The sequence below is a fragment of the Dreissena polymorpha genome, chromosome 9 (assembly GCF_020536995.1).
Source record: "Dreissena polymorpha isolate Duluth1 chromosome 9, UMN_Dpol_1.0, whole genome shotgun sequence".
Taxonomy (NCBI): domain Eukaryota; kingdom Metazoa; phylum Mollusca; class Bivalvia; order Myida; family Dreissenidae; genus Dreissena; species Dreissena polymorpha.
Window position 1 is genome coordinate 31,225,674 of NC_068363.1, and position 26,638 is coordinate 31,252,311.

Genomic DNA, 26,638 nt, shown 5'->3' on the forward strand with positions numbered 1-26,638 from the left:
GCTCGCTGGAAGTGATTTAAATTCAACTTCCGCCTTTTTTGGGGCGAATTACAGTTACTTCCCTTGAAATGCGTCATGGAAAATGCCGTACCGTACTGTACGGACGCGGAGGCGTATCGTGAACAGTACCGAGGGGAGACTATTACGATATACCGTCCCACAGAGTACCGTGACATCCTTATGATTTAACAAATGTTGATAACACAATACTACCTTTATTTGTCATGAGTTTCAAAGGATTCTTTCCCAGTCAACAGAAACTAGTTTAATACATTTTAAGATTGTTTAGGGTGCTTGTTCTAATATAAATTAAAGTGATATTATGGGCATTTTTCACTGTTGAATTGAGCTGAAAAGAATCAACAGGTCAACAGAGTAAGTTAAAATGTGGTTACTGCCCAATTATCTGCAACTCATCTTGCTAACAGTTGTTTATAAAAATAAATTTTATATTATATATTTTACGTGACCCACCCAGTCCTGTAAGACGAAATGATCCATAAAACAAAATGGTGTCTTTGTGTTGTATAAACGTATCTGCACTAAAACTAAATTTAGGTTCACATTGTACATGCGTGATCAGTTGTCAAACAAAAGTACGGTTGATATTCAAATGCATTATTTTTCTCTTTCCGGGGTATTGTTTTAGTATGTTGATGCTGCATTAACAAATATAAGTGTACATGAAGTGAAAACAGCAAAAATAAACAACGGTTGCGATAGACACCTATAAACTGTTAGAAACCCATAATATCACTTCAAAAGATGTTTATTTCATTTTTTTTTAATAATGTATTGTGAGGAATATCTGCACATTTGTTTGAAATAAACACATAATAGATACTAAAATGTTTTTTCTAGTTGTATTATGAGATACCATATGCGAAGAATCTATTAGACCAGCAATAACATAATACCAAATTGTAATTATATTACCAATTTCAATGAAGTTAATTGTCGTCTGGTCTGAAAATTGTACATAAGACATCATTTCTACAAAGTTTCCTTTTTTTTAAATCTTTGTCTACTAAGGCTTTTATTACTACTTCCTATTGCTCTCTGGGTAGATCAATAAGAACAATCATTAAGTAAAAACAAAGATCATGGTATAATTTAATATTGCACATAGTGACGCAAAATCACAAAAACTTAATGCTTTCATACTTGAGAAATCTATAGCAGCTGGACCTAACTTACAAATACAATAACACAGCATAGAACATTAACCCTTTGCATGCTGGGTAATTTGTCTTCAGCTAAAATGTCGTCTGCTGAATTTCTAAAATTAGCATTTTCTTCGATTTTTTTCAAAGAATACTATCAGAATAGCAAACAGTTTGGATCCAGATGAGACGCCACGTTCTGTGGCGTCTCATCTGGATCCAAACTGTTTGCAAAGGCCTTTAAAATTCGGTTCCCGCACTGAAAGGGTTAACAATGTTGCCTCATTCAAAATTAAGGACCAAAATGTATGGCATTAGATAGTGGTCATCAAATAACCACACATAAACAAATAGCCCTGCTGTATTGGGACATGTAACTATTCCTGTATGTTTGTATGTTACATTAAGACCAAACTTTGTTAAATTGAGCCATCTTCTAGGAAAACTGCATGTTCTTAGAAGAGATGTCTCAAATTAGCCTGAGGAGTCCACACAGGCCAATAAGTGACCACACTAAATGCTTAATCTGGATTTTGGTTTAGAAGAGACTTCATCCAAAATGAAGAAATTTCATAAAAATGCAAAGTGTTGTCCCAAGCTAATCTGGGATGACACTCAATGCACATGCATTAAGCCCATTTTTCTCAGAACAAGGCTACTATATAAATAAGACATTAGTCTCATCTGATGTTTACAAATAAACACTACATGTACATGAACAACGTGTCCTATGAAAGATAAGTCATTGTTCAACTTTGCAGGTGTGGGAAACTTACCGAGTTCAAAGTTCAGTAAAATCTGCACAACTGCAATGTACATGAAGCTCATCAGATAATGATTTATAACAGGGTTGTAACTTGCAAAAGTGCATTATTTTGTAATGAAATGTTAAAACCTTCTAAAACTTGTACAAGTGTTATAAACAAAATGTTCAGATCCACATTGAATAAATTAAATCCTCGCCCTGAAAAAACTGGGCACAGGCTAATCAGGGATGACACTTAACGCTTTAATTGCACGTTTTGTTAAATGGAAGAAAATCCAGTTTTAATGGAAAGTGTCGTCCCTGATTAGCCTGTGGGTCTGCACAGGCTAATCTGGGACATTTCACGCACATGCAATAAGCCCTGTTTTCACATGAGTTAAAGTCATTTGGTGCTTAAAATTGTATCAATGTATTTAAGCAGTTAAAAACAATGCAAACATGGGAATATACCTAACAAGTTCTATGGTAGGTCACCCAAAACACTTAATCATCCACAAATAAATTGAACAATTGTTATGCACACCTTGTAAAACTGATCTGGAATGATTAAGTCACTATAGAGGACTGAAATAAGACGCATTTTTCATAACGACAAATAAGAGTTCACATTTATGATGATAGATACTCTAATTCAAGCTTCTTTTCCATCTCTGCGTATTCGCCTGTCAGTTTTTTCATCCCTTCATCCATTTCTTTGTCCACCAGTGCACTTTTCTCAAATTGCTGCTGCATGAACGTGTCCCAGGCCTCTCGGCGACGCCCCCTTTCTAGTTCCAGCACTCCGACCTGAGAAAACAAGAATACCTGTGAAACTGATCTAGCGTGGCTTTGGAAATACAGGGCTTAATACCTGTGCATAGAGTGTTGTCCCACATTAGCTCTTTCAGTGCTGGAACCGAATTTTGAAGGCCTTTGCAAACAGTTTGGATCCAGATGAGACGCCACAAAACGTGGCGTCTCATCAGGATCCAAACTGTTTGCTATTCTGATAGTATTCTTTGAAACAAAATCGAAGAAAATGCTTATTTTAGAAATTCAGCAGACGACATTTTAGCAGACGACACATTTCCCAGCATGCAATGGGTTAGCTGGTGCAGTTCATCACATACTATTCAGTGACAACACTTTCCGCTCTTATGAATGTTTGTGTGTTAAGGAAGTCTCAATGAAAATCAGGTTGATGTCATCCCTGATTAGCCTGTGCGGACGTAACAGGCTAATCTGGGACTACACTAAGCACAAATGCATTAAGCACCTTTGTCCCACAGAGTGACTCGATTGATGCATCCCCCCATAATGCACCTTCATAGCTTGTAAGCTTGGGGAAAAAATTGTGCAATTACTCTATGAAAGATCAATGGACCCAAACAATCTTGCATGGTTGACCAACACATAAAAACATGAAAATGTGGCTCTATAACTCTATAAAATATCAACTGACAGAAAATACCTGACAAGTAAGACCCTTTTGAAGGAAATTTCATTCAAATTGGATTATAAATTCCAGAGATATTGTACAGACATAAAAATGTTCTGTATCTAACGCAAGATAATTAACTCTAGGAAAAATAACTCTACCACAATGACCTGACAATCTGCAAAAGTGCCCCTATAGGACTCCATATATGGATGGTGCATATAAAATGTAATCAAAGTCAGATAGTAAGTGTCTGAAAATGTAGTCCCGATGCTAAACAAACATGGAGTATGACTGTTCACATTTTCTGATTAAAATGCGCGCCTTTTTTGGGACACATAATAAAAATGAATGTTTACACATACTGTAGAATACTTTTGCAATCAGGCTTTTCCACATAGGCTGTAAACACAGTGGTACCCCCATGTCTGAATTTCCAAATCAAGGGGTATCCCTGTTCCTGAATTTCCAAATCAAGGGTAAACCTGTTCCTGAATTTCCAAATCAAGAGTAACTTGTGCCTGAATTTCGAAATCAAGGGTACCACTGTGCCTGAATTACCAAGTCAAGGGTATCCCTGTGTCTGAATTTCTGAATCAAAGGATTCCATGTGCCTCAATTTTCAAATCAAGGGTACACCAGTGTCTGAATTTTGAAATCAAGGGTACACCTGTGTCTGAGTTTCAAAATCAAGGGTACCCCTGTGTCTGAATTTCAAAATCATGAGTACCCCTGTGTCTAAATTTCAAAATCAAGAGTACCACTGTGTCTCAATTTCAAAATCAAGAGTACCCCTGTGTCTGAATTTCAAAATCAATGGTACCCCTTTGTCGTAATTTCAAAATCAAGAGTACCCCTGTGTCTCAATTTCAAAATCAAGAGTCTCCCTGAGTCTGAATTTCAAAATCAAGAGTACCCTTATGTCTCAATTTCAAAATCAAGAGTACCCCTGTGTCTGAATTTTAAATCAAGGGTACCCCTGTGTCTAAATTTCAAAATCAAGGGTACCCCATTGTCTCAATTTTCAACTCCGGAACAGCACCCCTGTACCTTAATTTCAAATTTTATCTGAGTGTGCTTCTACAACTATAACTTAAATTATAGGACACATCAAATAAAGAGAAAAATAAAACATATTGCCAAATGCTGCATATAAATTTTATGTAGAAAAAGGGAATATTTTTAATATCCCATACACCATCAGTTACTAACGTTGTTAGGATTATATCTAAACAAGAGCTGTCAGAGGAAAGCGGTCGACTATTTGAGTGCTTGACAGTATAACGAAAGCCATTGTTCATATTTAATAATTTATTAGACGATTTTTCAAAAATAAAAAAAGGAAAAAACAATCATTTTTTTTTGGGGGGGGGGGGGTAGGGGGGTTTTAGAGGGGGGGGGGGGTATAATGTGGGGTGTGGTCATTTATTAGACAATCTTTCAAAATAAATAAAGGAGAAAAAAAATAAAAAATTGGGGGGGGGGGGGGTATTCTAAGTATAAAAGGGGCACTAATTATGTCATAATGATTGATACAGTTGTCTGCTCTTGTTTGTAGGTTGGGGTCAGGATGGTAAACAAGTATGCAAATTATGAAAGCAATATGTCAAGGGACATTGGAAATATTTGGGGTAGTACGCAAACGTTAACATAGATTTATCAATAATATGCATACTCCAAGTATAAAAGGGGCAATAATTCTGTCAAAATGCTTGACACAGTTGTCTGCTCTTGTTTATAGGTTGGGGTCAGGATGGTAAACAAGTATGCAAATATGAAAGCAATATGTCAAGGGACATTGGAAATATTTTGGGTAGTACGCAAACTTTAACATTTGCACGCTAACGCTAACGCCGGGATGAGTAGGATAGCTCCACTATATATATCTCATATGTAATAATCGAGCTAAAAAACGACTCGATTACTCGGGGTGTATAGAAAATACACCATGGGCATGTGACCACTCTAAGCCATCAGATTAGGTCATTTTTGTAGGAGGTGAGATACACATGTAGTGCATTTTAAAAACCATATTAAGATGGCAATAATAATTGTTTGAAATAAAAACTTACATCTACGTTGTTTTCTTTTTCCTCTATTTTCTTGCATACTTCTGTTGCCACTGAAACTGTAACATAAACTGTTTATATCATATATGTATTATATAATGAAATTCCACATAATATAAAATAATATTAATTAATAATAATAAGTATTAGAAGGAATTTAATGAGAACATTTGTTCTTTGCTAAAAAGTGTTTACATATTGGAATAATGTTATTAAATAGTTTTTCATCTTTTAACAAAAATGTCATAAAATGTATATACAAACAAAATTGCAATAATTTGAAAATTGTAAAATGCTTAAAATATCATGAAAAAGTGAAGTAAAATTGTTTCCCTTTGCTGGGATTCAAACTCACGTCCTTAAAATCCCATAAACCTTGAAAATCAATGAAAAATGTGCACAATTTAATATTTCAAATAGAAAAGTTAACACATAGAAAATCAATGTTCCTTATGGCAATAGCCAATATTTAAACACTAGATGTGGTCTGGTAACAAAGATTTAACAAGATACAAAATTCTCTCTTTAATTTTTTGTGGGAAAATATTTTCAGCACATGTTCAAGTACAAAGTAAGTTTTTGTTTGTCGTATGAATATATGTCATTGCGGGGAAATAAACTCTGAATATATTGTGCCACAAAACAATAAATACATCATTTTGTATCCTGTTAAATCTATGTTACCATACCTCATCTAGCAGGACATTTTTGCTATTGCTGAAAGGAACACTGATTTTGTATGGATAAACTTTATTTTTATGAAATATTTTGCGGAATATTGGTTGATTTTCAGTAATTATGTTACTTTAAAAGCAAAATACATGTAGTACTATCTACCACTTGGCCTTTCAGCTTTTAGACCTTCACAGCACATTTAAAACCATATGTGAGAAAAGAAAAAGTTTTCCAAATAATTGATGAAAAGCCTTACAAATACTTTACAATGTAACATCTTTCTATTAATAATCACCAAAAAAAGCCATTTGTATTTTTTAATAGTCTTTGTTTTCTCTTTAGTTTGCTTAGCTTGTCTGAATATGTTTTTAGTGTATAACATAATTAGGTTCTGGAGTCTATGAAAATGGTCATTTTGCCAATCTATGACCAAGTCCATTTAAACTAAATATACTTAATATTATCTATTAGAAGACCAATAAATAGTGTTAAAAAACCAATCCTTGGAAATGCGCAAGAAGAATAGCTTTGGTTTTATTTTACTTTTGTTCTTTTAAACCATTCAGCCTATGATTGTTATGAAACCCTCACTTAAATACAATAACAACTGAAACTGTCATGCAACTCAGAATCTTTATAAAATATTTCTCATTGCTTTACAGGGACTTGTTAAAAGATTTTCATATTTTTGAAAAATGTCAGTCAGTATTTATATTATTTTGAAAAGTCTTACTACAAATAATAGTAAACAAGGGCTGTTTGTAAAACATGCATGCCCCCCGTATGGGCTGTCCGTTGTAGTGGCAGTCATTGTGTGAATACGATTCTTGTCACTGTGACCTTGACCTTTGACCTAGTGACCTGAAAATCAATAGGGGTCATCTGCGGGTCACGATCAATGTACCTATGAAGTGTCATGATCCTAGGCAAAAGCGTTCTTGAGTTATCATCCTAAAATCATTTTACTATTTCGGGTCACCGTGAAATTTACCTTTGACCTTGTGACCTCAAAATCAATAGGGGTCATCTGCAAGTCATGATCAATCTAACTATGAAGTTTCATGATCCTAGGCGTATGCGTTCTTGAGTTATCATCCGAAAACCATTTTACTATTTCGGGTCACCGTGACCTTGACCTTTGACCTAGTGACCTCAAAATCAATAGGGGTCATCTGCGAGTCATGATCAATCTACCCATGAAGTTTCATGATCCTAGGCGTATGCGTTCTTGAGTTATCATTCAAAAACCATTTTACTATTTCTGGTCACCGTGACCTGACCTTTGACCTAGTGACCTCAAAATCAATAGGGGTCATCAGCGAGTCATGATCAATGTACCTATGAAGTTTCATGATCCTAGGCCCAAGCGTTCTTGAGTTATCGTCTGACAACCACCTGGTGGACAGACCGACAGACCGACATGAGCAAAGCAATATACCCCCTCTTCTTTGAAGGGGGCATAAAAAGAATCAAAACAAGGGCTGTTTGTAAAACAAGCATGCCCTCCATATGGGCTCTACGTTGTAATGACAGCCATTGTGCGAATATGTTTTTTGTCACTGTGACCTTGACCTTTGACCTAGTGACCTGAAAATCAATAGGGGTCATCTGCGAGTCCTGATCAATCTACCTATCAAGTTTCATGATCCTAGGCATAAGCGTTCTTCAGTTATCATCCGGAAACCATTTTACTATATCGGGTCACAGTGACCTTGACCTTTGACCTAGTCCTCAAAATCAATAGGGGTCATCTGCGAGTCATGATCAATGTACCTATGAAGTTTCATGATCCTAGGCATAAGGGTTCTTGAGTTATAATCCTAAAATCATTTTACTATTTCGGGTCACCGTGACCTTGACCTTTGACCTTGTGACCTCAAAATCAATAGGGGTCATCTGCGAGTCATGATCAATCTACCCATGAAGTTTTATGATCCTAGGCGTATGCGTTCTTGAGTTATCATACGGAAACCATTTTACTATTTCGGGTCACCGTGACCTTGACCTTTGACCTAGTGACCTAAAAATCAATAGGGGTCAACTGCAAGTCATGATCAATCTACCAATGAAGTTTCATGATCCTAGGTGTATGCGTTCTTGAGTTATCATTCAAAAACCATTTTACTATTTCTGGTCACCGTGACCTTGACCTTTGACCTAGTGACCTCAAAATCAATAGGAGTCATCAGCGAGTCATGATCAATGTACCTATGAAGTTTCATGATCCTTGGCCCAAGCGTTCTTGAGTTATCGTCTGACAACCACCTGGTGGACGGACCAACAGACCGACATGAGCAAAGCAATATACCCACTCTTCTTCGAACGGGGGCATAAAAAGAATCAAAACAAGGGCTGTTTGTAAAACATGCATGCCCCCCATATAGGCTCTACGTTGTAGTGACAGCCATTGTGCGAATATGTTTTTTGTCACTGTGACCTTGACCTTTGACCTAGTGACCTGAAAATCAATAGGGGTCATCTGCGAGTCCTGATCAATCTACCTATCAAGTTTCATGATCCTAGGCATAAGCGTTCTTCAGTTATCATCCGGAAACCATTTTACTATATCGGGTCACAGTGACCTTGACCTTTGACCTAGTGACCTGAAATCAATAGGGGTCATCTGCGAGTCATGATCAATGTACCTATGAAGTTTCATGATCCTAGGCATAAGGGTTCTTTAGTTATCATCCTGAAACCATTTTACTATTTCGGGTCACCGTTACCTTGACCTTTGACCTAGTGACCTCAAAATCCATAGAGGTCATCTGCGAGTCATGATCAATGTACCTATGAAGTTTCATGATCCTAGGCATAAGCGTTCTTGAGTTATCATCTGAAAACCATTTTACTATTTCGGGTCACCATGACCTTTGACCTAGTGACCTGAAAAACAATAGGGTCATCTGCGAGTCATGATCAATGTACCTATGAAGTTTCATGATCGTAGCCATAAGCATTCTTGAGTTATCATCCGGAAACCATTTTACTATTTCGGGTCACTTTGACCTTGACCTTTGATATAGTGACCTGAAAATCAATAGGGGTCAACTGCGAGTCATGATCAATCTACCTATCAAGTTTCATGATCCTAGGCATAAGTGTTATTGATTCATCATCCGGAAACTATTTTACCATTTTGGGTCACCGTGACCTTGACCTTTGACCTAGTGACCTGAAAATCAATAAGGGTCATCTGCGAGTCATTATCAATCTACCTATCAAGTTTCATGATCCTAGGCATAAGCGTTCTTGAGTTATCATCCGGAAACCATTTTACTATTTCGGGTCACTGTGACCTTGACCTTTGACCTAGTGACCTGAAAATCAATAGAGGTCATCTGCCAGTCATTATCAATCTACCTTTGAAGTTTCATGATTCTAGGCATAAGCGTTCTTGAGTTATCACCCGGAAACCATTTTATTATTTCGGGTCACCGTGACCTTGACCTTTGACCTAGTGACCTGAAATCAATAGGGGTCATCTGCGAGTCATGATCAATGTACCTATGAAGTTTCATGATCCTAGGCATAAGGGTTCTTTAGTTATCATCCTGAAACCATTTTACTATTTCGGGTCACCGTTACCTTGACCTTTGACCTAGTGACCTCAAAATCCATAGAGGTCATCTGCGAGTCATGATCAATGTACCTATGAAGTTTCATGATCCTAGGCATAAGCGTTCTTGAGTTATCATCTGAAAACCATTTTACTATTTCGGGTCACCATGACCTTTGACCTAGTGACCTGAAAAACAATAGGGTCATCTGCGAGTCATGATCAATGTACCTATGAAGTTTCATGATCGTAGCCATAAGCATTCTTGAGTTATCATCCGGAAACCATTTTACTATTTCGGGTCACTTTGACCTTGACCTTTGATATAGTGACCTGAAAATCAATAGGGTCAACTGCGAGTCATGATCAATCTACCTATCAAGTTTCATGATCCTAGGCATAAGTGTTATTGATTCATCATCCGGAAACTATTTTACCATTTTGGGTCACCGTGACCTTGACCTTTGACCTAGTGACCTGAAAATCAATAAGGGTCATCTGCGAGTCATTATCAATCTACCTATCAAGTTTCATGATCCTAGGCATAAGCGTTCTTGAGTTATCATCCGGAAACCATTTTACTATTTCGGGTCACTGTGACCTTGACCTTTGACCTAGTGACCTGAAAATCAATAGAGGTCATCTGCCAGTCATTATCAATCTACCTTTGAAGTTTCATGATTCTAGGCATAAGCGTTCTTGAGTTATCACCCGGAAACCATTTTATTATTTCGGGTCACCGTGACCTTGACCTTTGACCTAGTGACCTGAAAATCAATAGGGGTCATCTGCGAGTCCTGATCAATCTACCTATCGAGTTTCATGATCCTAGACAGAAGCTTTCTTGAGTTATCATCCGGAAACCATTTTACTATTTCGGGTCACCGTGACCTTGACCTTTGACCTAGTGACCTCAAAATCAATAGGGGTCATCTGCGAGTCATGATCAATGTTTCTATGAAATTTCATGATCCTAGGCCCAAGCGTTCTTCAGTTATCATCCGGAAACCACCTGGTGGAGGGACAGACCGACCGACATGAGCAAAGCAATATACCCCCTCTTCTTTGAAGGGGGGCATAAAAAAGAAAAGTTCTATAACACAGTATTTTTTAACAATTATAACTTTATATTGATTAAAATATCACTACTGGTATATTACATTACTTGAAAATAGTTAATATTTTCAGTATATTCCGTATTAAGATTTTGCGATGTGAAATCGAAAGAACATCGCCAAAAAAGGTGACATAACGATATACACACTTTAAATAACGCAAGTAGATTGATCATTTTATATATAACATATATACAATTCACTTCGCATGCACAATTTGCATTCCTGGGTTTACCACGTGACAATGATGATCAATCTACTTGCGTTATTTATAGTTAGCTGGTAGTTACCTGGATCACATACCTAGTAAACTTTTATTAGCAAATATACTGAAAATATGAAAACTTAACAACTTTTTCAAGTAATGTTATATACAATTTGTGATATTTTTATCAATATAATCTAATAATTGTAAAAAAAATACGGTATTTTAGAACTTTTCTTTTTTTTGTCAATCTGATTGACGTTCCCTTTAAGGCATGTAGAGTTGCAGTCATATTGGCAATTTTGCAACCGTAGCTAATGTCAACAAATACTGCGCAATAGATGACGCACATTGAATTGTCCAGGTCAGCAAAACACAAAGTGGAAAAGGCAGTTCCAACTAATATTCCTTCATTAAATATTTACAGGTACAAATATGATGAAAAATAACTGAACACATTCATTTGCATATATATAGTATTTTACAGGGCATTTAAATACATTTTCAAGTTAAACAATACAAATGCCATTGATCACAAACTTCAAAACATAAATAATTTAAACTAGAAATTGTATAACCATATTCAATTTGTAGTTTGAAACAACACAGATCATAAATCAAAATGCACAATTGACTGGAACACAAAAGCACTCGTGGATGTGAATAATTAAGGCATATTCAATCCAGACACTGACAGCACAGATGAAACATTCACATGAAATACCAAACCATCTATTATAGTTAACTACGCATAACAAATATTTAACAATAGAAATAGAAGATTTTCATAAACAGGATTAAATACAAAATGATGTTAGGATTTAATTCCCACTTGGTTGTATTTAAATCAAAGTGGCAAATAACTTGACAAATGACTGTAGACACTTGTATCCTAGACCTGTTATCCTTATACACAGTATTCCAGGTAATTCATAGTTTTGTAAAGTAAATTCACACTTACCGCTCGACTAAACAAACCTATAAACATCACATGAGTTTTAACCTTAATTACATCTGTTAGGTACAATTTATATTTAAAATATGGGCTGTACGTTGTAGTGGCAGCCATTGTGTGAATACGATTTTTGTCACTGTGACCTTGACCTTTGACCTAGTGACCTGAAAATCAATAGGGGTCATCTGCGAGTCACGATCAATGTACCTATGAAGTGTCATGATCCTAGGCAAAAGCGTTCTTGAGTTATCATCCGAAAATCATTTTACTATTTCGGGTCACCGTGACCTTGACCTTTGACCTTGTGACCTCAAAATCAATAGGGGTCATCTGCAAGTCATGATCAATCTACCTATGAAATTTCATGATCCTAGGCGTATGCGTTCTTGAGTTATCATCCGGAAACCATTTTACTATTTCGGGTCACCGTGACCTTGACCTTTGACCTAGTGACCTCAAAATCAATAGGGGTCATCTTTGAGTCATGATCAATCTACCCATGAAGTTTCATGATCCTAGGCGTATGCATTCTTGAGTTATCATCAGGAAACCATTTTACTATTTCGGGTCACCGTGACCTTGACCTTTGACCTAGTGACCTCAAAATCAATAGGGGTCATCTGCGAGTCATGATCAATCTACCCATGAAGTTTCATGATCCTAGGCATATGCGTTCTTGAGTTATCATTCAAAAACCATTTTATTATTTCTGGTCACCGTGACCTTGACCTTTGACCTAGTGACCTCAAAATCAATAGGGGTCATTTGCGAGTCATGATCAATGTACTTATGAAGTTTCATGATCCTAGGCCCAAGCGTTCTTGAGTTATCGTCTGACAACCACCTGGTGGACGGACCGACCGACCGACAGACCGACATGAGCAAAGCAATATACCCCCTCTTCTTCGAAGGGGGGCATAAAAATATTGCTGTCAACAGGATTTGAACTCCAGACCTCTCGAAGCAAAAGCTAGTGTGATACAATCATGAAACACATACTTTAAAATGTATCTGCAAATTATAATGGATACGTTTTATCAATTTTATTGAGGAAAAGCGTTACAAACGCTTTATTATTTGAACAAATTATAAATTAATGAACCAGTATTTTTAATTTTTTCTTAGTCAGGAGTGTTATTTCTCTGTTTTCAAACTTACTTCATACATTCTTTTTGAATATATGACCATGTAAGACTGCTATTTTACCAAACAGTGTCAAGCCTTGTTCTGGGAAAACTGGGCTTAATGCATGTGTGTTACGTGTTGTCCCAGATTATAGGTCTGTCTTCACAAGCTAATCAGGGACAACACTTTCTGCCTAAATTGGATTTTCATTTACAAGACACCTTCTTTTCAACAAAACACTACATAAAAGAGGAAAGCATTGTCCCTGATTAGCCTGTACAGACTTGCTTATCTGTATGGACTAATGCAGCAAGTCCAGACTTGCTTATCTGGATAGACTAATGCAGCAAGCCCAGACTTGCTTATCTGGATGGACTAATGCAGCAAGCCTAGACTTGCTTATCTGTATGGACTAATGCAGCAAGCCCAGACTTGCTTATCTGGATGGACTAATGCAGCAAGCCCAGACTTGCTTATCTGTATGGACTAATGCAGCAAGCCCAGACTTGCTTATCTGGATGGACTAATGCAGCAAGCCTAGACTTGCTTATCTGTATGGACTAATGCAGCAAGCCCAGACTTGCTTATCTGGATGGACTAATGCAGCAAGCCCAGGCTTGCTTATCTGGATAGACTAATGCAGCAAGCCCAGACTTGCTTATCTGGATGGACTAATGCAGCAAGCCCAGTCTTGCTTATCTGGATAGACTAATGCAGCAAGCCCAGACTTGCTTATCTGGATAGACTAATGCAGCAAGCCTAGACTTGCTTATCTGTATTGACTTATGCAGCAAGCCCAGACTTGCTTATCTGTATGGACTAATGCAGCAAGCCCAGACTTGCTTATCTGGATGGACTAATGCAGCAAGCCCAGACTTGCTTATCTGTATGGACTAATGCAGCAAGCCCAGACTTGCTTATCTGTATGGACTAATGCAGCAAGCCCAGACTTGCTTATCTGTATGGACTAATGCAGCAAGCCTAGACTTGCTTATCTGGATAGACTAATGCAGCAAGCCTAGACTTGCTTATCTGGATAGACTAATGCAGCAAGCCCAGACTTGCTTATTTGTATGGACTAATGCAGCAAGCCCAGACTTGCTTATCTGGATGGACTAATGCAGCAAGCCCAGGCTTGCTTATCTGTATGGACTAATGCAGCAAGCCCAGACTTGCTTATCTGGATGGACTAATGCAGCAAGCCCCGACATGCTTATCTGTATGGACTAATGCAGCAAGCCTAGACTTGCTTATCTGTATGGACTAATGCAGCAAGCCCAGACTTGCTTATCTGTATGGACTAATACAGCAAGCCTAGACTTGCTTATCTGTATGGACTAATGCAGCAAGCCTAGACTTGCTTATCTGTATGGACTTATGCAGCAAGCCTAGACTTGCTTATCTGGATAGACTAATGCAGCAAGCCTAGACTTGCTTATCTGTATGGACTAATGCAGCAAGCCCAGACTTGCTAATCTGTATGGACTAATGCAGCAAGCCCAGACTTGCTTATCTGTATGGACTAATGCAGCAAGCCCAGACTTGCTTATCTGGATAGACTAATGCAGCAAGCCTTGACTTGCTTATCTGGATGGACTCATGCAGCAAGCCCAGACTTGCTTATCTGTATGGACTAATGCAGCAAGCCTAGACTTGCTTATCTGGATAGACTAATGCAGCAAGCCCAGACTTGCTTATCTGTATGGACTAATGCAGCAAGCCTAGACTTGCTTATCTGTATGGACTAATGCAGCAAGCCCAGACTTGCTTATCTGGATAGACTCATGCAGCAAGCCTAGACTTGCTTATCTGTATGGACTAATGCAGCAAGCCCAGACTTGCTTATCTGGATGGACTAATGCAGCAAGCCCAGACTTGCTTATCTGTATGGACTAATGCAGCAAGCCCAGACTTGCTTATCTCGATGGACTAATGCAGCAAGCCCAGACTTGCTTATCTGTATGGACTAATGCAGCAAGCCTAGACTTGCTTATCTGGATAGACTAATGCAGCGAGCCTAGACTTGCTTATCTGGATAGACTAATGCAGCAAGCCCAGACTTGCTTATCTGTATGGACTAATGCAGCAAGCCCAGACTTGCTTATCTGGATGGACTAATGCAGCAAGCCCAGGCTTGCTTATCTGTATGGACTAATGCAGCAAGCCCAGACTTGCTTATCTGGATGGACTAATGCAGCAAGCCCCGACTTGCTTATCTGTATGGACTAATGCAGCAAGCCTAGACTTGCTTATCTGTATGGACTAATGCAGCAAGCCCAGACTTGCTTATCTGTATGGACTAATACAGCAAGCCTAGACTTGCTTATCTGTATGGACTAATGCAGCAAGCCTAGACTTGCTTATCTGTATGGACTAATGCAGCAAGCCTAGACTTGCTTATCTGGATAGACTAATGCAGCAAGCCTAGACTTGCTTATCTGTATGGACTAATGCAGCAAGCCCAGACTTGCTTATCTGTATGGACTAATGCAGCAAGCCCAGACTTGCTTATCTGTATGGACTAATGCAGCAAGCCCAGACTTGCTTATCTGGATAGACTAATGCAGCAAGCCTTGACTTGCTTATCTGGATGGACTAATGCAGCAAGCTCAGACTTGCTTATCTGTATGGATTAATGCACCAAGCCTAGACTTGCTTATCTGGATAGACTAATGCAGCAAGCCCAGACTTGCTTATCTGTATGGACTAATGCAGCAAGCCTAGACTTGCTTATCTGTATGGACTAATGCAGCAAGCCCAGACTTGCTTATCTGGATAGACTCATGCAGCAAGCCTAGACTTGCTTATCTGTATGGACTAATGCAGCAAGCCCAGACTTGCTTATCTGGATGGACTAATGCAGCAAGCCTAGACTTGCTTATCTGGATAGACTAATGCAGCAAGCCTAGACTTGCTTATCTGGATGGACTAATGCAGCAAGCCCAGACTTGCTTATCTGGATGGACTAATGCAGCAAGCCCAGACTTGCTTATCTGGATGGACTAATGCAGCAAGCCCAGACTTGCTTATCTGGATGGACTAATGCAGCAAGCCCAGACTTGCTTATCTGGATGGACTAATGCAGCAAGCCTAGACTTGCTTATCTGGATGGACTAATGCAGCAAGCCCAGACTTGCTTATCTGGATGGACTAATGCAGCAAGCCCAGACTTGCTTATCTGGATGGACTAATGCAGCAAGCCCAGACACCCCACAATGAGGGTAAGATAAGTACTTTTGGCCTGAATATTGGCTAGAAATGTGTCCAGGGCTGTAGCAGTCTCCACCAAGTATTTGTCCTTCACATCGGCTACACATGACTGTATCTTTTTCAAGCATTCTGTCTCATGGTTTCCTCTCTTCTCCTGTAAAATTGATATTTCAAAATGCTTTATTATCATATTTATGCAAACAAAAGCAACATCCAAAAAGGTTAAAACAGGTCCCTCCTTTGAACATCTACAGACTGAACTTGATGACTAATGTAACTAAACAAAATCTTCTCAAATACATTGTTATGTTGGTAACTGCAATAATGTTTGTAACAATAATTCAAATTAAAATGTGTTACACTCACATAATTAACTTCATAAACAAACATCTGAACCCATAGAAATATGAATTTCTTTACAATAAAAAAAACAAAACAATTAGCATTAAAATTGTTCTTGAGATGACTTGCCCTAAAACAAAACAAAAGTGAGCCGAGACAGCTATGCTAAAAAACCTACATGTGTAACATTCTGTTTAACTTGTTCTTAGTGTAGTTTTATGTTGTTGTTCAGGGGTTTTCCTCGCTTCATTGGGAAGAGGCCCTAGCCTATGGATTTTTGATGAAATTGCCCATTTTGGGAAGAATTCTTGCTAAAATTGCTGCTTTGGGAAATGAAAAAGCTGGTGTAAGTTAGGATTTTTGGGAAAACTGCATGATTTTAAAGAAATGTTCAATTGGGAAGGGGCCTTTAATAGGTCCCTGTTATATAAGGCTGAAAACCCCTGTTGTTTTTTCAGTTAATATAACATTAAATTACAAGGTTGAAATAATTAACGTACCTCAAATTCCTTGATGAATGCTTTTAGATGGCCCTGAAGTATGGGTCTGTGGTCAAACAGGCGAGCATGGACCTCCAAAATATCTGCGTTAAACACAAGATAATTCATGCATGTGCATAAAGTGTCATCCCAGATTAGCCTGTGCAGTCTGCACAGGCTATTCAGGGAGACACTGTCCTATTTTATGGAATTTTTTGTAATATAGGAATTTCTTTTTAAAGAAAAACCAGTTTAAGTGGAAAGTGTTGTCCCTGATTAGCCTGATTAGCGGACTGCACAGGCTAATCTGGAATGACATTTTACGCACATGCATTTAGCCCAGATTTCTCACAACCATTACAAATTCACAGCTTCAAAGTTATTGTTTTTCTTGTTGTTCTTGCATTCAACCAAATTGAATATATACTGGTTAATAAGAATGTCACATGATTTTTAAATACTTAAAGATTTTCATCTTATTAATGGATTTGATTTGGCCAATTATAAAGACAGCTATTTACAAGATGTTTAGACAGTACACATTATTCATGGGTCCAATAGTTATATTTTAGTTAAAGCTGAATTTAAAAGAAAAGCTGCTTGTGCTATTTTTCACCAGTTTTGGCAACTGGGGCCATTTGGAATGTGAAGAATTGGTGGGAACAACTAAAATGTGTATATGACTGGTATCCGCGGATATGACTGAAAAGTGTGGATATGAACAGACAATGTCTTTTTAAATGTATTTTCCTTTATTTTTGTTATATGAAAATTGTTCTGTGACAAAATTACACGTCGCTCATGTGTAATGTTACGATCGAATAAATTTAAAAGCGTTTTTCATTGGCATTTTAATTTCAGCGACTCCAAATTCATATCCGAGAATATGAACGACCAGTCAGACCACCGCTTTTATTAAATTGCTCTATTTTGAGGCAGTCTTAACATATTTATCACATTTTGTGAAATTTTAATTCAATAGTGATTTGTTCATAACAAAAGTGCAACGCATAAATATTTCCTATATTCGTTCATATTCGCACTTTTCGTTCATATCCGCGGATATGAGTCATATACGCATTTTAGACGGACCGATATCCATTTGAATACAACTGCACAATTTTTGTCACGTTTAGTAAGATCATATCATATGCTAGAACTACCCACAGCAAATGCTTTCTTTCAGAAAGTTTATTAACGACTCATGATACTCTACTGAACAGCCACATATGCTTCTCATATTTATTTGACGAAAGTGAGATTAAATCATATTAATAATTGGTCGCGGAAACATATTGCAGTTGGTGCATTTCATGAGATCAGATGCACAAATACCTTACAAACTAAAATTAACCAAACAAACAAAGTGAACAAGCACTTTTCATAAATAGACCTCACAAGCTATGACACTTAAATTTAATGACACTAGCCTTTAATAATCTGATCATTCATTTGTGTTTGTTTTTCTTCCTGGATATCGCATAAAATCCAAACGAAAGCTCACATGGTTATCGGCGCACAGGCTAAACGCCACTATAATAGTGTTTTTTTTTTAATTTAGATGTGCATTGGTGCCACCTCCTGTTCTTAGCTCAACTACTTCACATCGGCTGCTCCTCTTTGGGTGGAAATGCAAAACTATATAGTGGATCGGCCGTAAACCAATGTTTTTGTAATTGCTGAAACTTGCATATCGGGGTATTTTGAAATCACGTGGATCGGTAACTATTTTCTTATAAGGACCGCTTTTGCGCAATATAGACAGCACGTGTAAAATATTGACATAGGACGTAACAACCTCCGCGCAGAGATTTTCTGGAACCAGCATAGCTGCGATCAAATCGTAGCCTTAATAACCAACCACGTTTAACTTACCTGACATTGACTGGACCGACGAATCCCTTAAGCCTACTTGCAAACACAAGGAATTGTATGAAAACATGGTCAACCATAACCTTCAAAATATAGTTGAAATCCCCACTAGAAACTTGAACATGCTTGACCTTTTTCTAACCAATCTGCCATCAGCGATTTTTACCGTAAAAACTTTACCAAGTCTTGCCATTTCCGACCACGATATAGTTTTTCATGAAATACAAATCAACCAGGGTCGTAAACTCCAACCTAAAAGAAAAATACCACTTTACAAGCGCGCTAATTGGTCACAGCTGAAGCAAGATATTGACCAATTTCGCATGGAGTTCATTGGTACCAATTATACAAACCCCGACACTGCCTGGACGGACTTCAAAGTTAAACTTAACTATTTATGTGAAACCCATATCCCGACAAAACTGACATTTTTTGCTCGCCTCTTCAACTTAAAAAATAATCCGTAGACCAACAAATCAATTTGGAGTGGCCTTATATCAAATTAATCTGAAACAATGATTCGGTCGCTTTGGTCTTCACCAGATTTGTTACGATAAACAGAAAATTATTATGACAAAGTTATAATCAGTAATTGTAAAGTTATCAAATAAGAATATGTAGCATGATATGATTAAAACATTATTGCACATATGAATGTGAAAAATTAAAATAATATCATACTCATTCAAGCTCATGTCAAACAAAAAGTAATAAAATTATAATAAAACAAAGAAAATACGAGAAATTATTTTTTAAAAACTGTTCCGCTTTAATATAATGCATCTGTTACTTAGAGCTGGGTGCGAATGCACGCAGGGTATGGCAATATTTTGATAACGGATGGCACTTTGATAGCGGAGAAAAAACAATTCACACAAGAAAGATAAATTCCTCGTTTTCCAACGTATATCTTTACTATTAGTTTTGGAGACACGCTAGATCACCGGTGGAGTTGATAAATTGTACACCCTTTTGTATTGCGAAGAAATATTTCAATTAAGAATATTATATTTTTCTACAAAAAATAATAGAAAATTACACCGAAAATCAACATAAACTGAACAATCAGTACACGTTTTAACAAAATAAAAATACTAGACATAGTGCAATAAAGTGTTTGCTATTCCGGCATGAATAGTATAAATCACTGTGCTTCAAATACTGACATTTTGAAAGTATTCGCTGGGATATAAACGAAGATATGTAGCATGTTTTTATAGGTGATATAGTTGATATTCATGATTGTTCCGTCAAAAGGATTTAATTCAAAAAGTCCGATAAAGTTAGACAGTTTATCTCTAATATCCACGGACAGCTTCAGCCCGATCCTATGGTATGTTATGTATGTTGGTGAAAACTACAATAAACAAAACAAAACAAAAAACATTATAAAACATGTCTTCAAAAATATAAGGCAATGTTCGGAATCTACACTGTTTGACTAGAAACGATGACCTTTGGCAATATAACATGCTTTCAGAAAAGCTGAACAGATAAAGAACACACTGTACAATCCTCATGTTGAAAGCAGAGTTTGGACAGAGTGAAACTCAAATGAAATTACATAAACAAGTGGAAGTGCAGAATCCGATTCAAAACCTTAAACTTGTTCCAGTGCTTTAAGCTTAAGTAATAAATCAGAAAAAATACCCACAACATAGATCCTTTCCTAAACAGTTGAAAAAAGAACATAAAACATTGGTAGCAGACAGGCACACCGTTAAAAAACACTATGACGTCATACGGTGATTCCGCATTCTATTTTTGGGATAACTAGCTGCAGCGTGGGAATCTTTACAGCAGACAAATACGCATTTCTAGCGAATGACAAGGTGCGTCATATGCATATGCAATAAAGAAAATACACCTATGAAATAAAACGAAATATGGAACTTACAGAGTGGTGCAGGACCATAAAAGCCATAAAAAGAAGCCACTAAATTCATTTCGTTTTGAAGCTGTCCGGGTGTGGAACAGCCTCCTAGAGGACTTACGCACAGTCGACAAATACAAAGACTTTGTCCGGCTGACCCGCACCTGGACAGGTCCAAAATGCAAATGCGCCATGTGTGAGTAATCTGCATCTCAGTTTTTTTGCTTGCTTTTGTTGTCCTGCTTATTTTTATTTTTTCAGTTAACCCCTTGTTTGGTTGTTCTCCTTTGTTACTCTGTCCATGTTATATATTGTATGTCAGCTTTTTCTGTCGTGCTGCCTGCCTATATTTTCTTCAGTTGAGTAGTAGCGGGCACTAGGGTTCTAGTAAAAGCAAGTACTAAAGAAGCAAATATGTTGTAAATTGGACGTGTTCACCATTTTTGGACAGATTTAGACATTCCCACGTCAGAAGAACCTAGTGCTCAGCTTACTGCCAATGCCTGCTTTGTTGTTTGTTTGTTTTTGCCCCGTCGACTTATGTTCCTTATTATGATTGAAATCAGCCATATCTATGTGCTTAAATGTTTTATTTTCTTGTGTGCTTGAAAATGTTTTAAACATGTATATATGTGCTATGTAGTTGTTATTCTGGCTTTAATATGCCTTTACACATGTATTTATGTCAATGCCTGCTTTGTTGTTTGTTTGTTTTTTGCACTGTTTGTCTTATGTTCCTTATTATACTTAAATCAATCATATCTATGTGCTTAAATGTTTCGTTTCTTGTGTGCTTTAAAATGTTTTAAACATGTTTACATGTGCTATGTAGTTGTTATTCATGTGCTTTAATATGCTTTTAAACATGTATTATTTGCTTTACTTGCTTTAAAAGCTTAAATTTATAATAGGTCTGCTATGCTTTGTTTTAAGTGTTTAAATGTGTATAACGTATGTGTTAATATTGAACCATGCAAGATAACTTTAATGTAGTTTTATGTATCTTGCCCCTTGTCTTATATGTATGTGTTTGTAACATGCAAAATATTATGCTCTTAATGTACATTTGAACTTAATTTGTGTTTTATGTGATTTAACTATGTCTTTGTACTTTAAATGCTTATTTAATTTGTTTAATCTTTCTTTTAGATTATTTATACTTGTTTTGCTATATACATCTGTTTGTCGGGAAATAGTTCGTGAGCTAATGTTTATTGTTGTTCATATCCGACGTAAAATAAAGATTCTTGTCGCCCATTCTCAATAACATGATACCATTCATGTACTCGAAGTCGGCGAGCTTTACTATAAATCGTGCAACGAATATGTAATATCTAGGCGCTTTACAGTTTACATCACCCAAAATAGAAACTAAGTGTGACTAGTTTTTTTAAGGTGCATAACAAAACATTATCAGTATTTAAACATAAATTTGTCATTTTGACAGGTTACTTTTGTTAGTCAACAGTTTCATGTTTAAGCGCACGCATTACTTTTATTGAACAATGCACACCTATAAAAATGGTACGATTTTAATTCGCAATTGATAATGTTCATAGCCTAAAAAAATACAAAAGTAGAAAATGTTTGTTTGTGCTACAAGCATATGAAATACGGTTTGTCTGTAAATCAGAAGAAAGGTTCATTACATTACATTAGTAAGGAACAGTTCATTTCTTTAATACATTAATACATATTTAAACTGTGAAATACATACGTACTGACCATGTTCCCTGTAAAATTAAAACAAGAATCTTGAAAAAATGCAAAGAAACGCAATTACTATATGTTTGTTCCCTCGAATTACGAATTTTGACTTTTAATTATAAGGTTCGTTACTCTTAATCTGAACTTAAGTCTTACATTTACATGCTTATAAACCTAAATGTAATTTAGATTAAGTAATAAACCATTGAAATTCTGTTAAACAAAATCGTATTGTGAAATGCGCGCTCTCTTAATTCTAAAATGTACTCGTTTGAAAGGTTTGTTATGTCAGGTTCGTTACCGGGTTTATCAAAATACATGCAAATAGGCCATAATTGGAAGAAGGGTGAGACTTTGTTTTGCATTACGTATTACGTCATCAATTAGAACTATATATTTGTTATTCCAATTTTCGGAACTGGACATACCGATTGTTAAACTGATACTAGATTTGCACACTCTAAAATAAAGAAAAGACAAGTAAATTCCCCTACAAGCTGGACATTATTTACGTTATTGATAATGCACTTAAAGGTTTTTAGATGGGTATGTATATTCTATTCCTACTAGTCATGCTTTACTGGTATATACACGTAACAGGATGAGTTCTTTTATAAAGTGCGATGAGTTATCATTTTCTGTTTGAAACAAGCCTATAAACGAGTAATTGTATAATAGAAACACATAAGATTTTGTAATTATATTTATTGATGGTTTTTAATTCATGTTGAATATTGTTATGTTTGTTTTTCATAAAACAAGTGTCCTGTGTACTGCAAGTGACATGAAGTTTCGTATTATTATCTACCATGCTGTACTTTGTATGACCGTCTTTTCCATATACTCATTATAAGTATTAAGGATATGTGGATAATAAAGCACAAACATATAGTACTACATGTAAATTGAGGAACACACCCTCATATATTGGCAAAAAAACTCATTCGTTTTCTTATTTCCTTCAAATGTGTAAGCTCTCTTTAACAGGCCTAGTTTTTCCCCGCGGATCATATTAAAAGCTTCATGTTTACAGCACGCAGCGGTTACATGTTATGAAACTGCAACTAAATCGTATGTTAAAACCCACTTAAAAATGCAATAATAAATGTCAAGGCCTCAATGGCAAAATGGAAAAGTATAACGTACTTGAGCACGGCCTACGTGCATGTTAGCGCTGAAACATGACAGTGCGCCCTTAGTTTCCAAACAAACATTTGAATACGCAATATATCCTGCAACCTTAAACATCGCCCGGGAATCGCGGTCTGATAAAATCAATATCCCAGCCAAGCCTGCTCTACATTAATATATTTTGCATACCAGCAGGCTGAATAAAGTGTCTTAATTATCCATGACTGCAGGATGATAATTATCGAATGTGTAGAGTTTGCAACGACTAACCAAGAGAGTATTAACAATTAAGAACAAACGGTTGCATGTCATGGTGGTCTGATGTGTCATTATACAATAATATTTAATACGTATTTCTTCCGACCATATTATTTTCCTGCTATTGTACATGTTTTGCAAAACGCATTGCATTATACATCAAGCCATTTCGGAAAACTATTTGTATGATCAAGAATAAGGAACATTCATGAACAACAGGCTTTACATTGTAGTTAAGATCTTGTATCCTGTTACTTGTAAGCGCCTATGAGTCATAGTGTGGTGTTTTTCAGTAGCTATGTGAATCACATAATTTACATGTTAACTTGTATAAACAGCCATTGTATTCAAGAAGGTCATGGTTGTATTGATTGCTGAATATTTTCTAGGAGAGGCTTCTTTAGTTACAGGCGCGATTATGTCAATTGATTATTTAAGTCTATGATAGTGTCCATATGATCATTTTCGTCGTCATTTTAAAGCTTTCAGGTAATGCGATAATTTTAAGTGTGGCAGTTAGAGCAGGTATAAATGCCAAATTTGTCAATGCATATTTTGCCCAAATCATGATTTGGGTTTACCATTGAAAACTTCACGTACCACGTACTATTATATTCTAGTCTAGTTTAGTGCATGTAGTCTAGTCGAGTGTAGCCTAGTCTAGTTTAGTCTAGTGTAGTTTTGTCTAGTCTAGTCTAGTCTGTTCTATTGATTTAATAATTATACATCATGAATTCCAATTAAGCGTTTGAAATTCCAATTAAGCGTTAAGACGTTTATGAAGATCGTTACGGTCAGTTATTGTACCTTCTCAGCCTATTGGGTTTACAGTATCACAGTGGCCGAAGTCCTGAAGAGAAAAAGCAATATGCTTCAGTTCTTGACCTCGAATACTTTAAATTCACATAACTATTCTGGTACAAAAAAATTAGAGCTATCTTCTTTATATAGATAGATAGTTTCAATATCTATGTATTTTTTTAATAATAATGACGACGAATAAATCCAAACATATATATATATATATATATATGAATCGCGCCATGAGAAAACCAGCCTTATTGACAAATTTTTCGATTTTTACTTTTTTGCATTTTCGGTATGTACGTTCTTTTCCGGTTCGAAATATGTATAAAACGTCATACTTTTCTTCCTATAGCCTATAATCATTTCCATTTTCGTGCACCTATGTAACGCTGATACGAGTGTCATTACGACGTAATTTTGACGTGATGTCGTACGGAGTTTTTTCAAATTCACTACGGATATCTTTTATATTTTTAATGTCCGTAATCATTGATTGATAATTTCAATGTTTTTGTTTTTGATACCGATGACGTTAATGTGTTACTGTTTGGTTATGTCATATATTGTGTTTATATTAATTTACGAATTTCTTCGTACAATTAATTTTTATGAACTTTTTTTCGATTTAAATAATCGCCTACTCATGCTATCGTTTTGCGATACAAACAAACGTGCAGAATACATCATCTTTTTACCATTACTTGTTAAATGAAACACTATAGCAACAATACAAATGTCACATGCTGTCTAACACGGAAAACCTTCGCGACCCCGAGCTGACAATATAGAACGCACGTTGTCACGCCGTGCTGCAGATAATCAAGCGGCAAGTATCTGCACTAGGCGGTCGGTGTTCGTGAAGCGAAAACATTCGTTCTTCAGCAAACAAAAGGAGGTTTCTTCACCGTCGCTACATGTCTTCACCATGACAACGCCGGGTTTGCAGACATTGGGAAGTACAAATATTTCCTGTAGCGGAAGTACACATTCTATTTGTGGTAGTTTGTCCAAATGAAATAAGTGTAAATAAATATTTGCGTACAATTTACTTTTTTATTTTATTTAATCGCTGCTACATACCGGATGCCCGGTAGCGCATTGAAGTGTTCGTCTATGAACGACTTCCATTTACGCCAGCTCCACGCAGTCTGAGTAAACATTTCTTTCATGTAAAAATATGAACATGAATTAATTCTCAATACCAATTACCGCTTTGGTTTTCATTTTCACTGGCATTTTAACTAAACATGCAAAATATGGGGATATTAAACACATTTTTACTTAAATTTATAGGCTAACAATCAATTTAGTTGTAATTAATTTAACAACCTTGCGCGCGTCAGTGATGTGGGTTCTTAATTGCGCTCAGTGCGTGTAACTTCTTTTCTTCTGTTACAGCGCCGACAATGTACTTGCTAAGTCGCTCGCATGTGCAACAAACGTCCTCTCTCGGTTTGGAAATTCGAATGTGCGGAAAATGCTTTTGAAAGAAGTGATTTTAAGGCGCCGTACACTTCGCTCTTCGCAAGCAGCAATATATTAAGAGGCGTTAATAATGAACTAAACAGTCATATAATTTAGATACAACATCACATATTAGACCGCGAATCATGGTTTAAAAAATAAAAAAGTAATTGTTTGAAAATATTCTACGATCAACCACAGTGTCTTTCATTCAATGATTCAGTGCAAAAACAATACGTGACGTGGTTTAATTATCAATAGGAGGCTTTAATAAATAACTTCAAACAGTTAATTCAGTGACGATTTTGCAAAATAAACATAACCTAAAATGAATGTTTATAGAAGTAAGGTTCTTACCTCAAGTTCGGCATCCATTTCACAAGTTCTTAAAGGGACCGTCAACCAGATTGACGAAAAAAGAAAAGTTCTAAAATACCGTATTTTTT

At 36.5% G+C, this 26,638-nt stretch overlaps 4 protein-coding genes across 7 annotated transcripts in view; 1 reads left to right on the forward strand and 3 right to left on the reverse strand.

Moving 5' to 3' along the window:
* LOC127845724 (uncharacterized) overlaps positions 1-26,638 on the reverse strand; it is a 265,031-nt gene that overhangs the window by 140,729 nt on the left and 97,664 nt on the right. The window lies entirely within an intron of this gene.
* LOC127845726 (uncharacterized) overlaps positions 1-26,638 on the reverse strand; it is a 251,690-nt gene that overhangs the window by 78,039 nt on the left and 147,013 nt on the right. The window lies entirely within an intron of this gene.
* LOC127845729 (mitochondrial calcium uniporter regulator 1-like) overlaps positions 1-26,638 on the forward strand; it is a 276,089-nt gene that overhangs the window by 37,432 nt on the left and 212,019 nt on the right. The gene's annotated exons all lie outside the window — the stretch shown is intronic.
* LOC127845732 (biogenesis of lysosome-related organelles complex 1 subunit 5-like) lies at positions 1,101-18,562 on the reverse strand. The gene is made up of 5 exons (XM_052376840.1): positions 18,511-18,562; positions 17,102-17,184; positions 16,284-16,413; positions 5,419-5,474; positions 1,101-2,715 (listed from the first exon to the last, which is right to left on the reverse strand). Exons 1-5 carry the CDS (start codon positions 18,530-18,532, stop codon positions 2,539-2,541), a joined length of 468 nt encoding a protein of 155 aa, XP_052232800.1. The 5' UTR covers positions 18,533-18,562; the 3' UTR covers positions 1,101-2,538.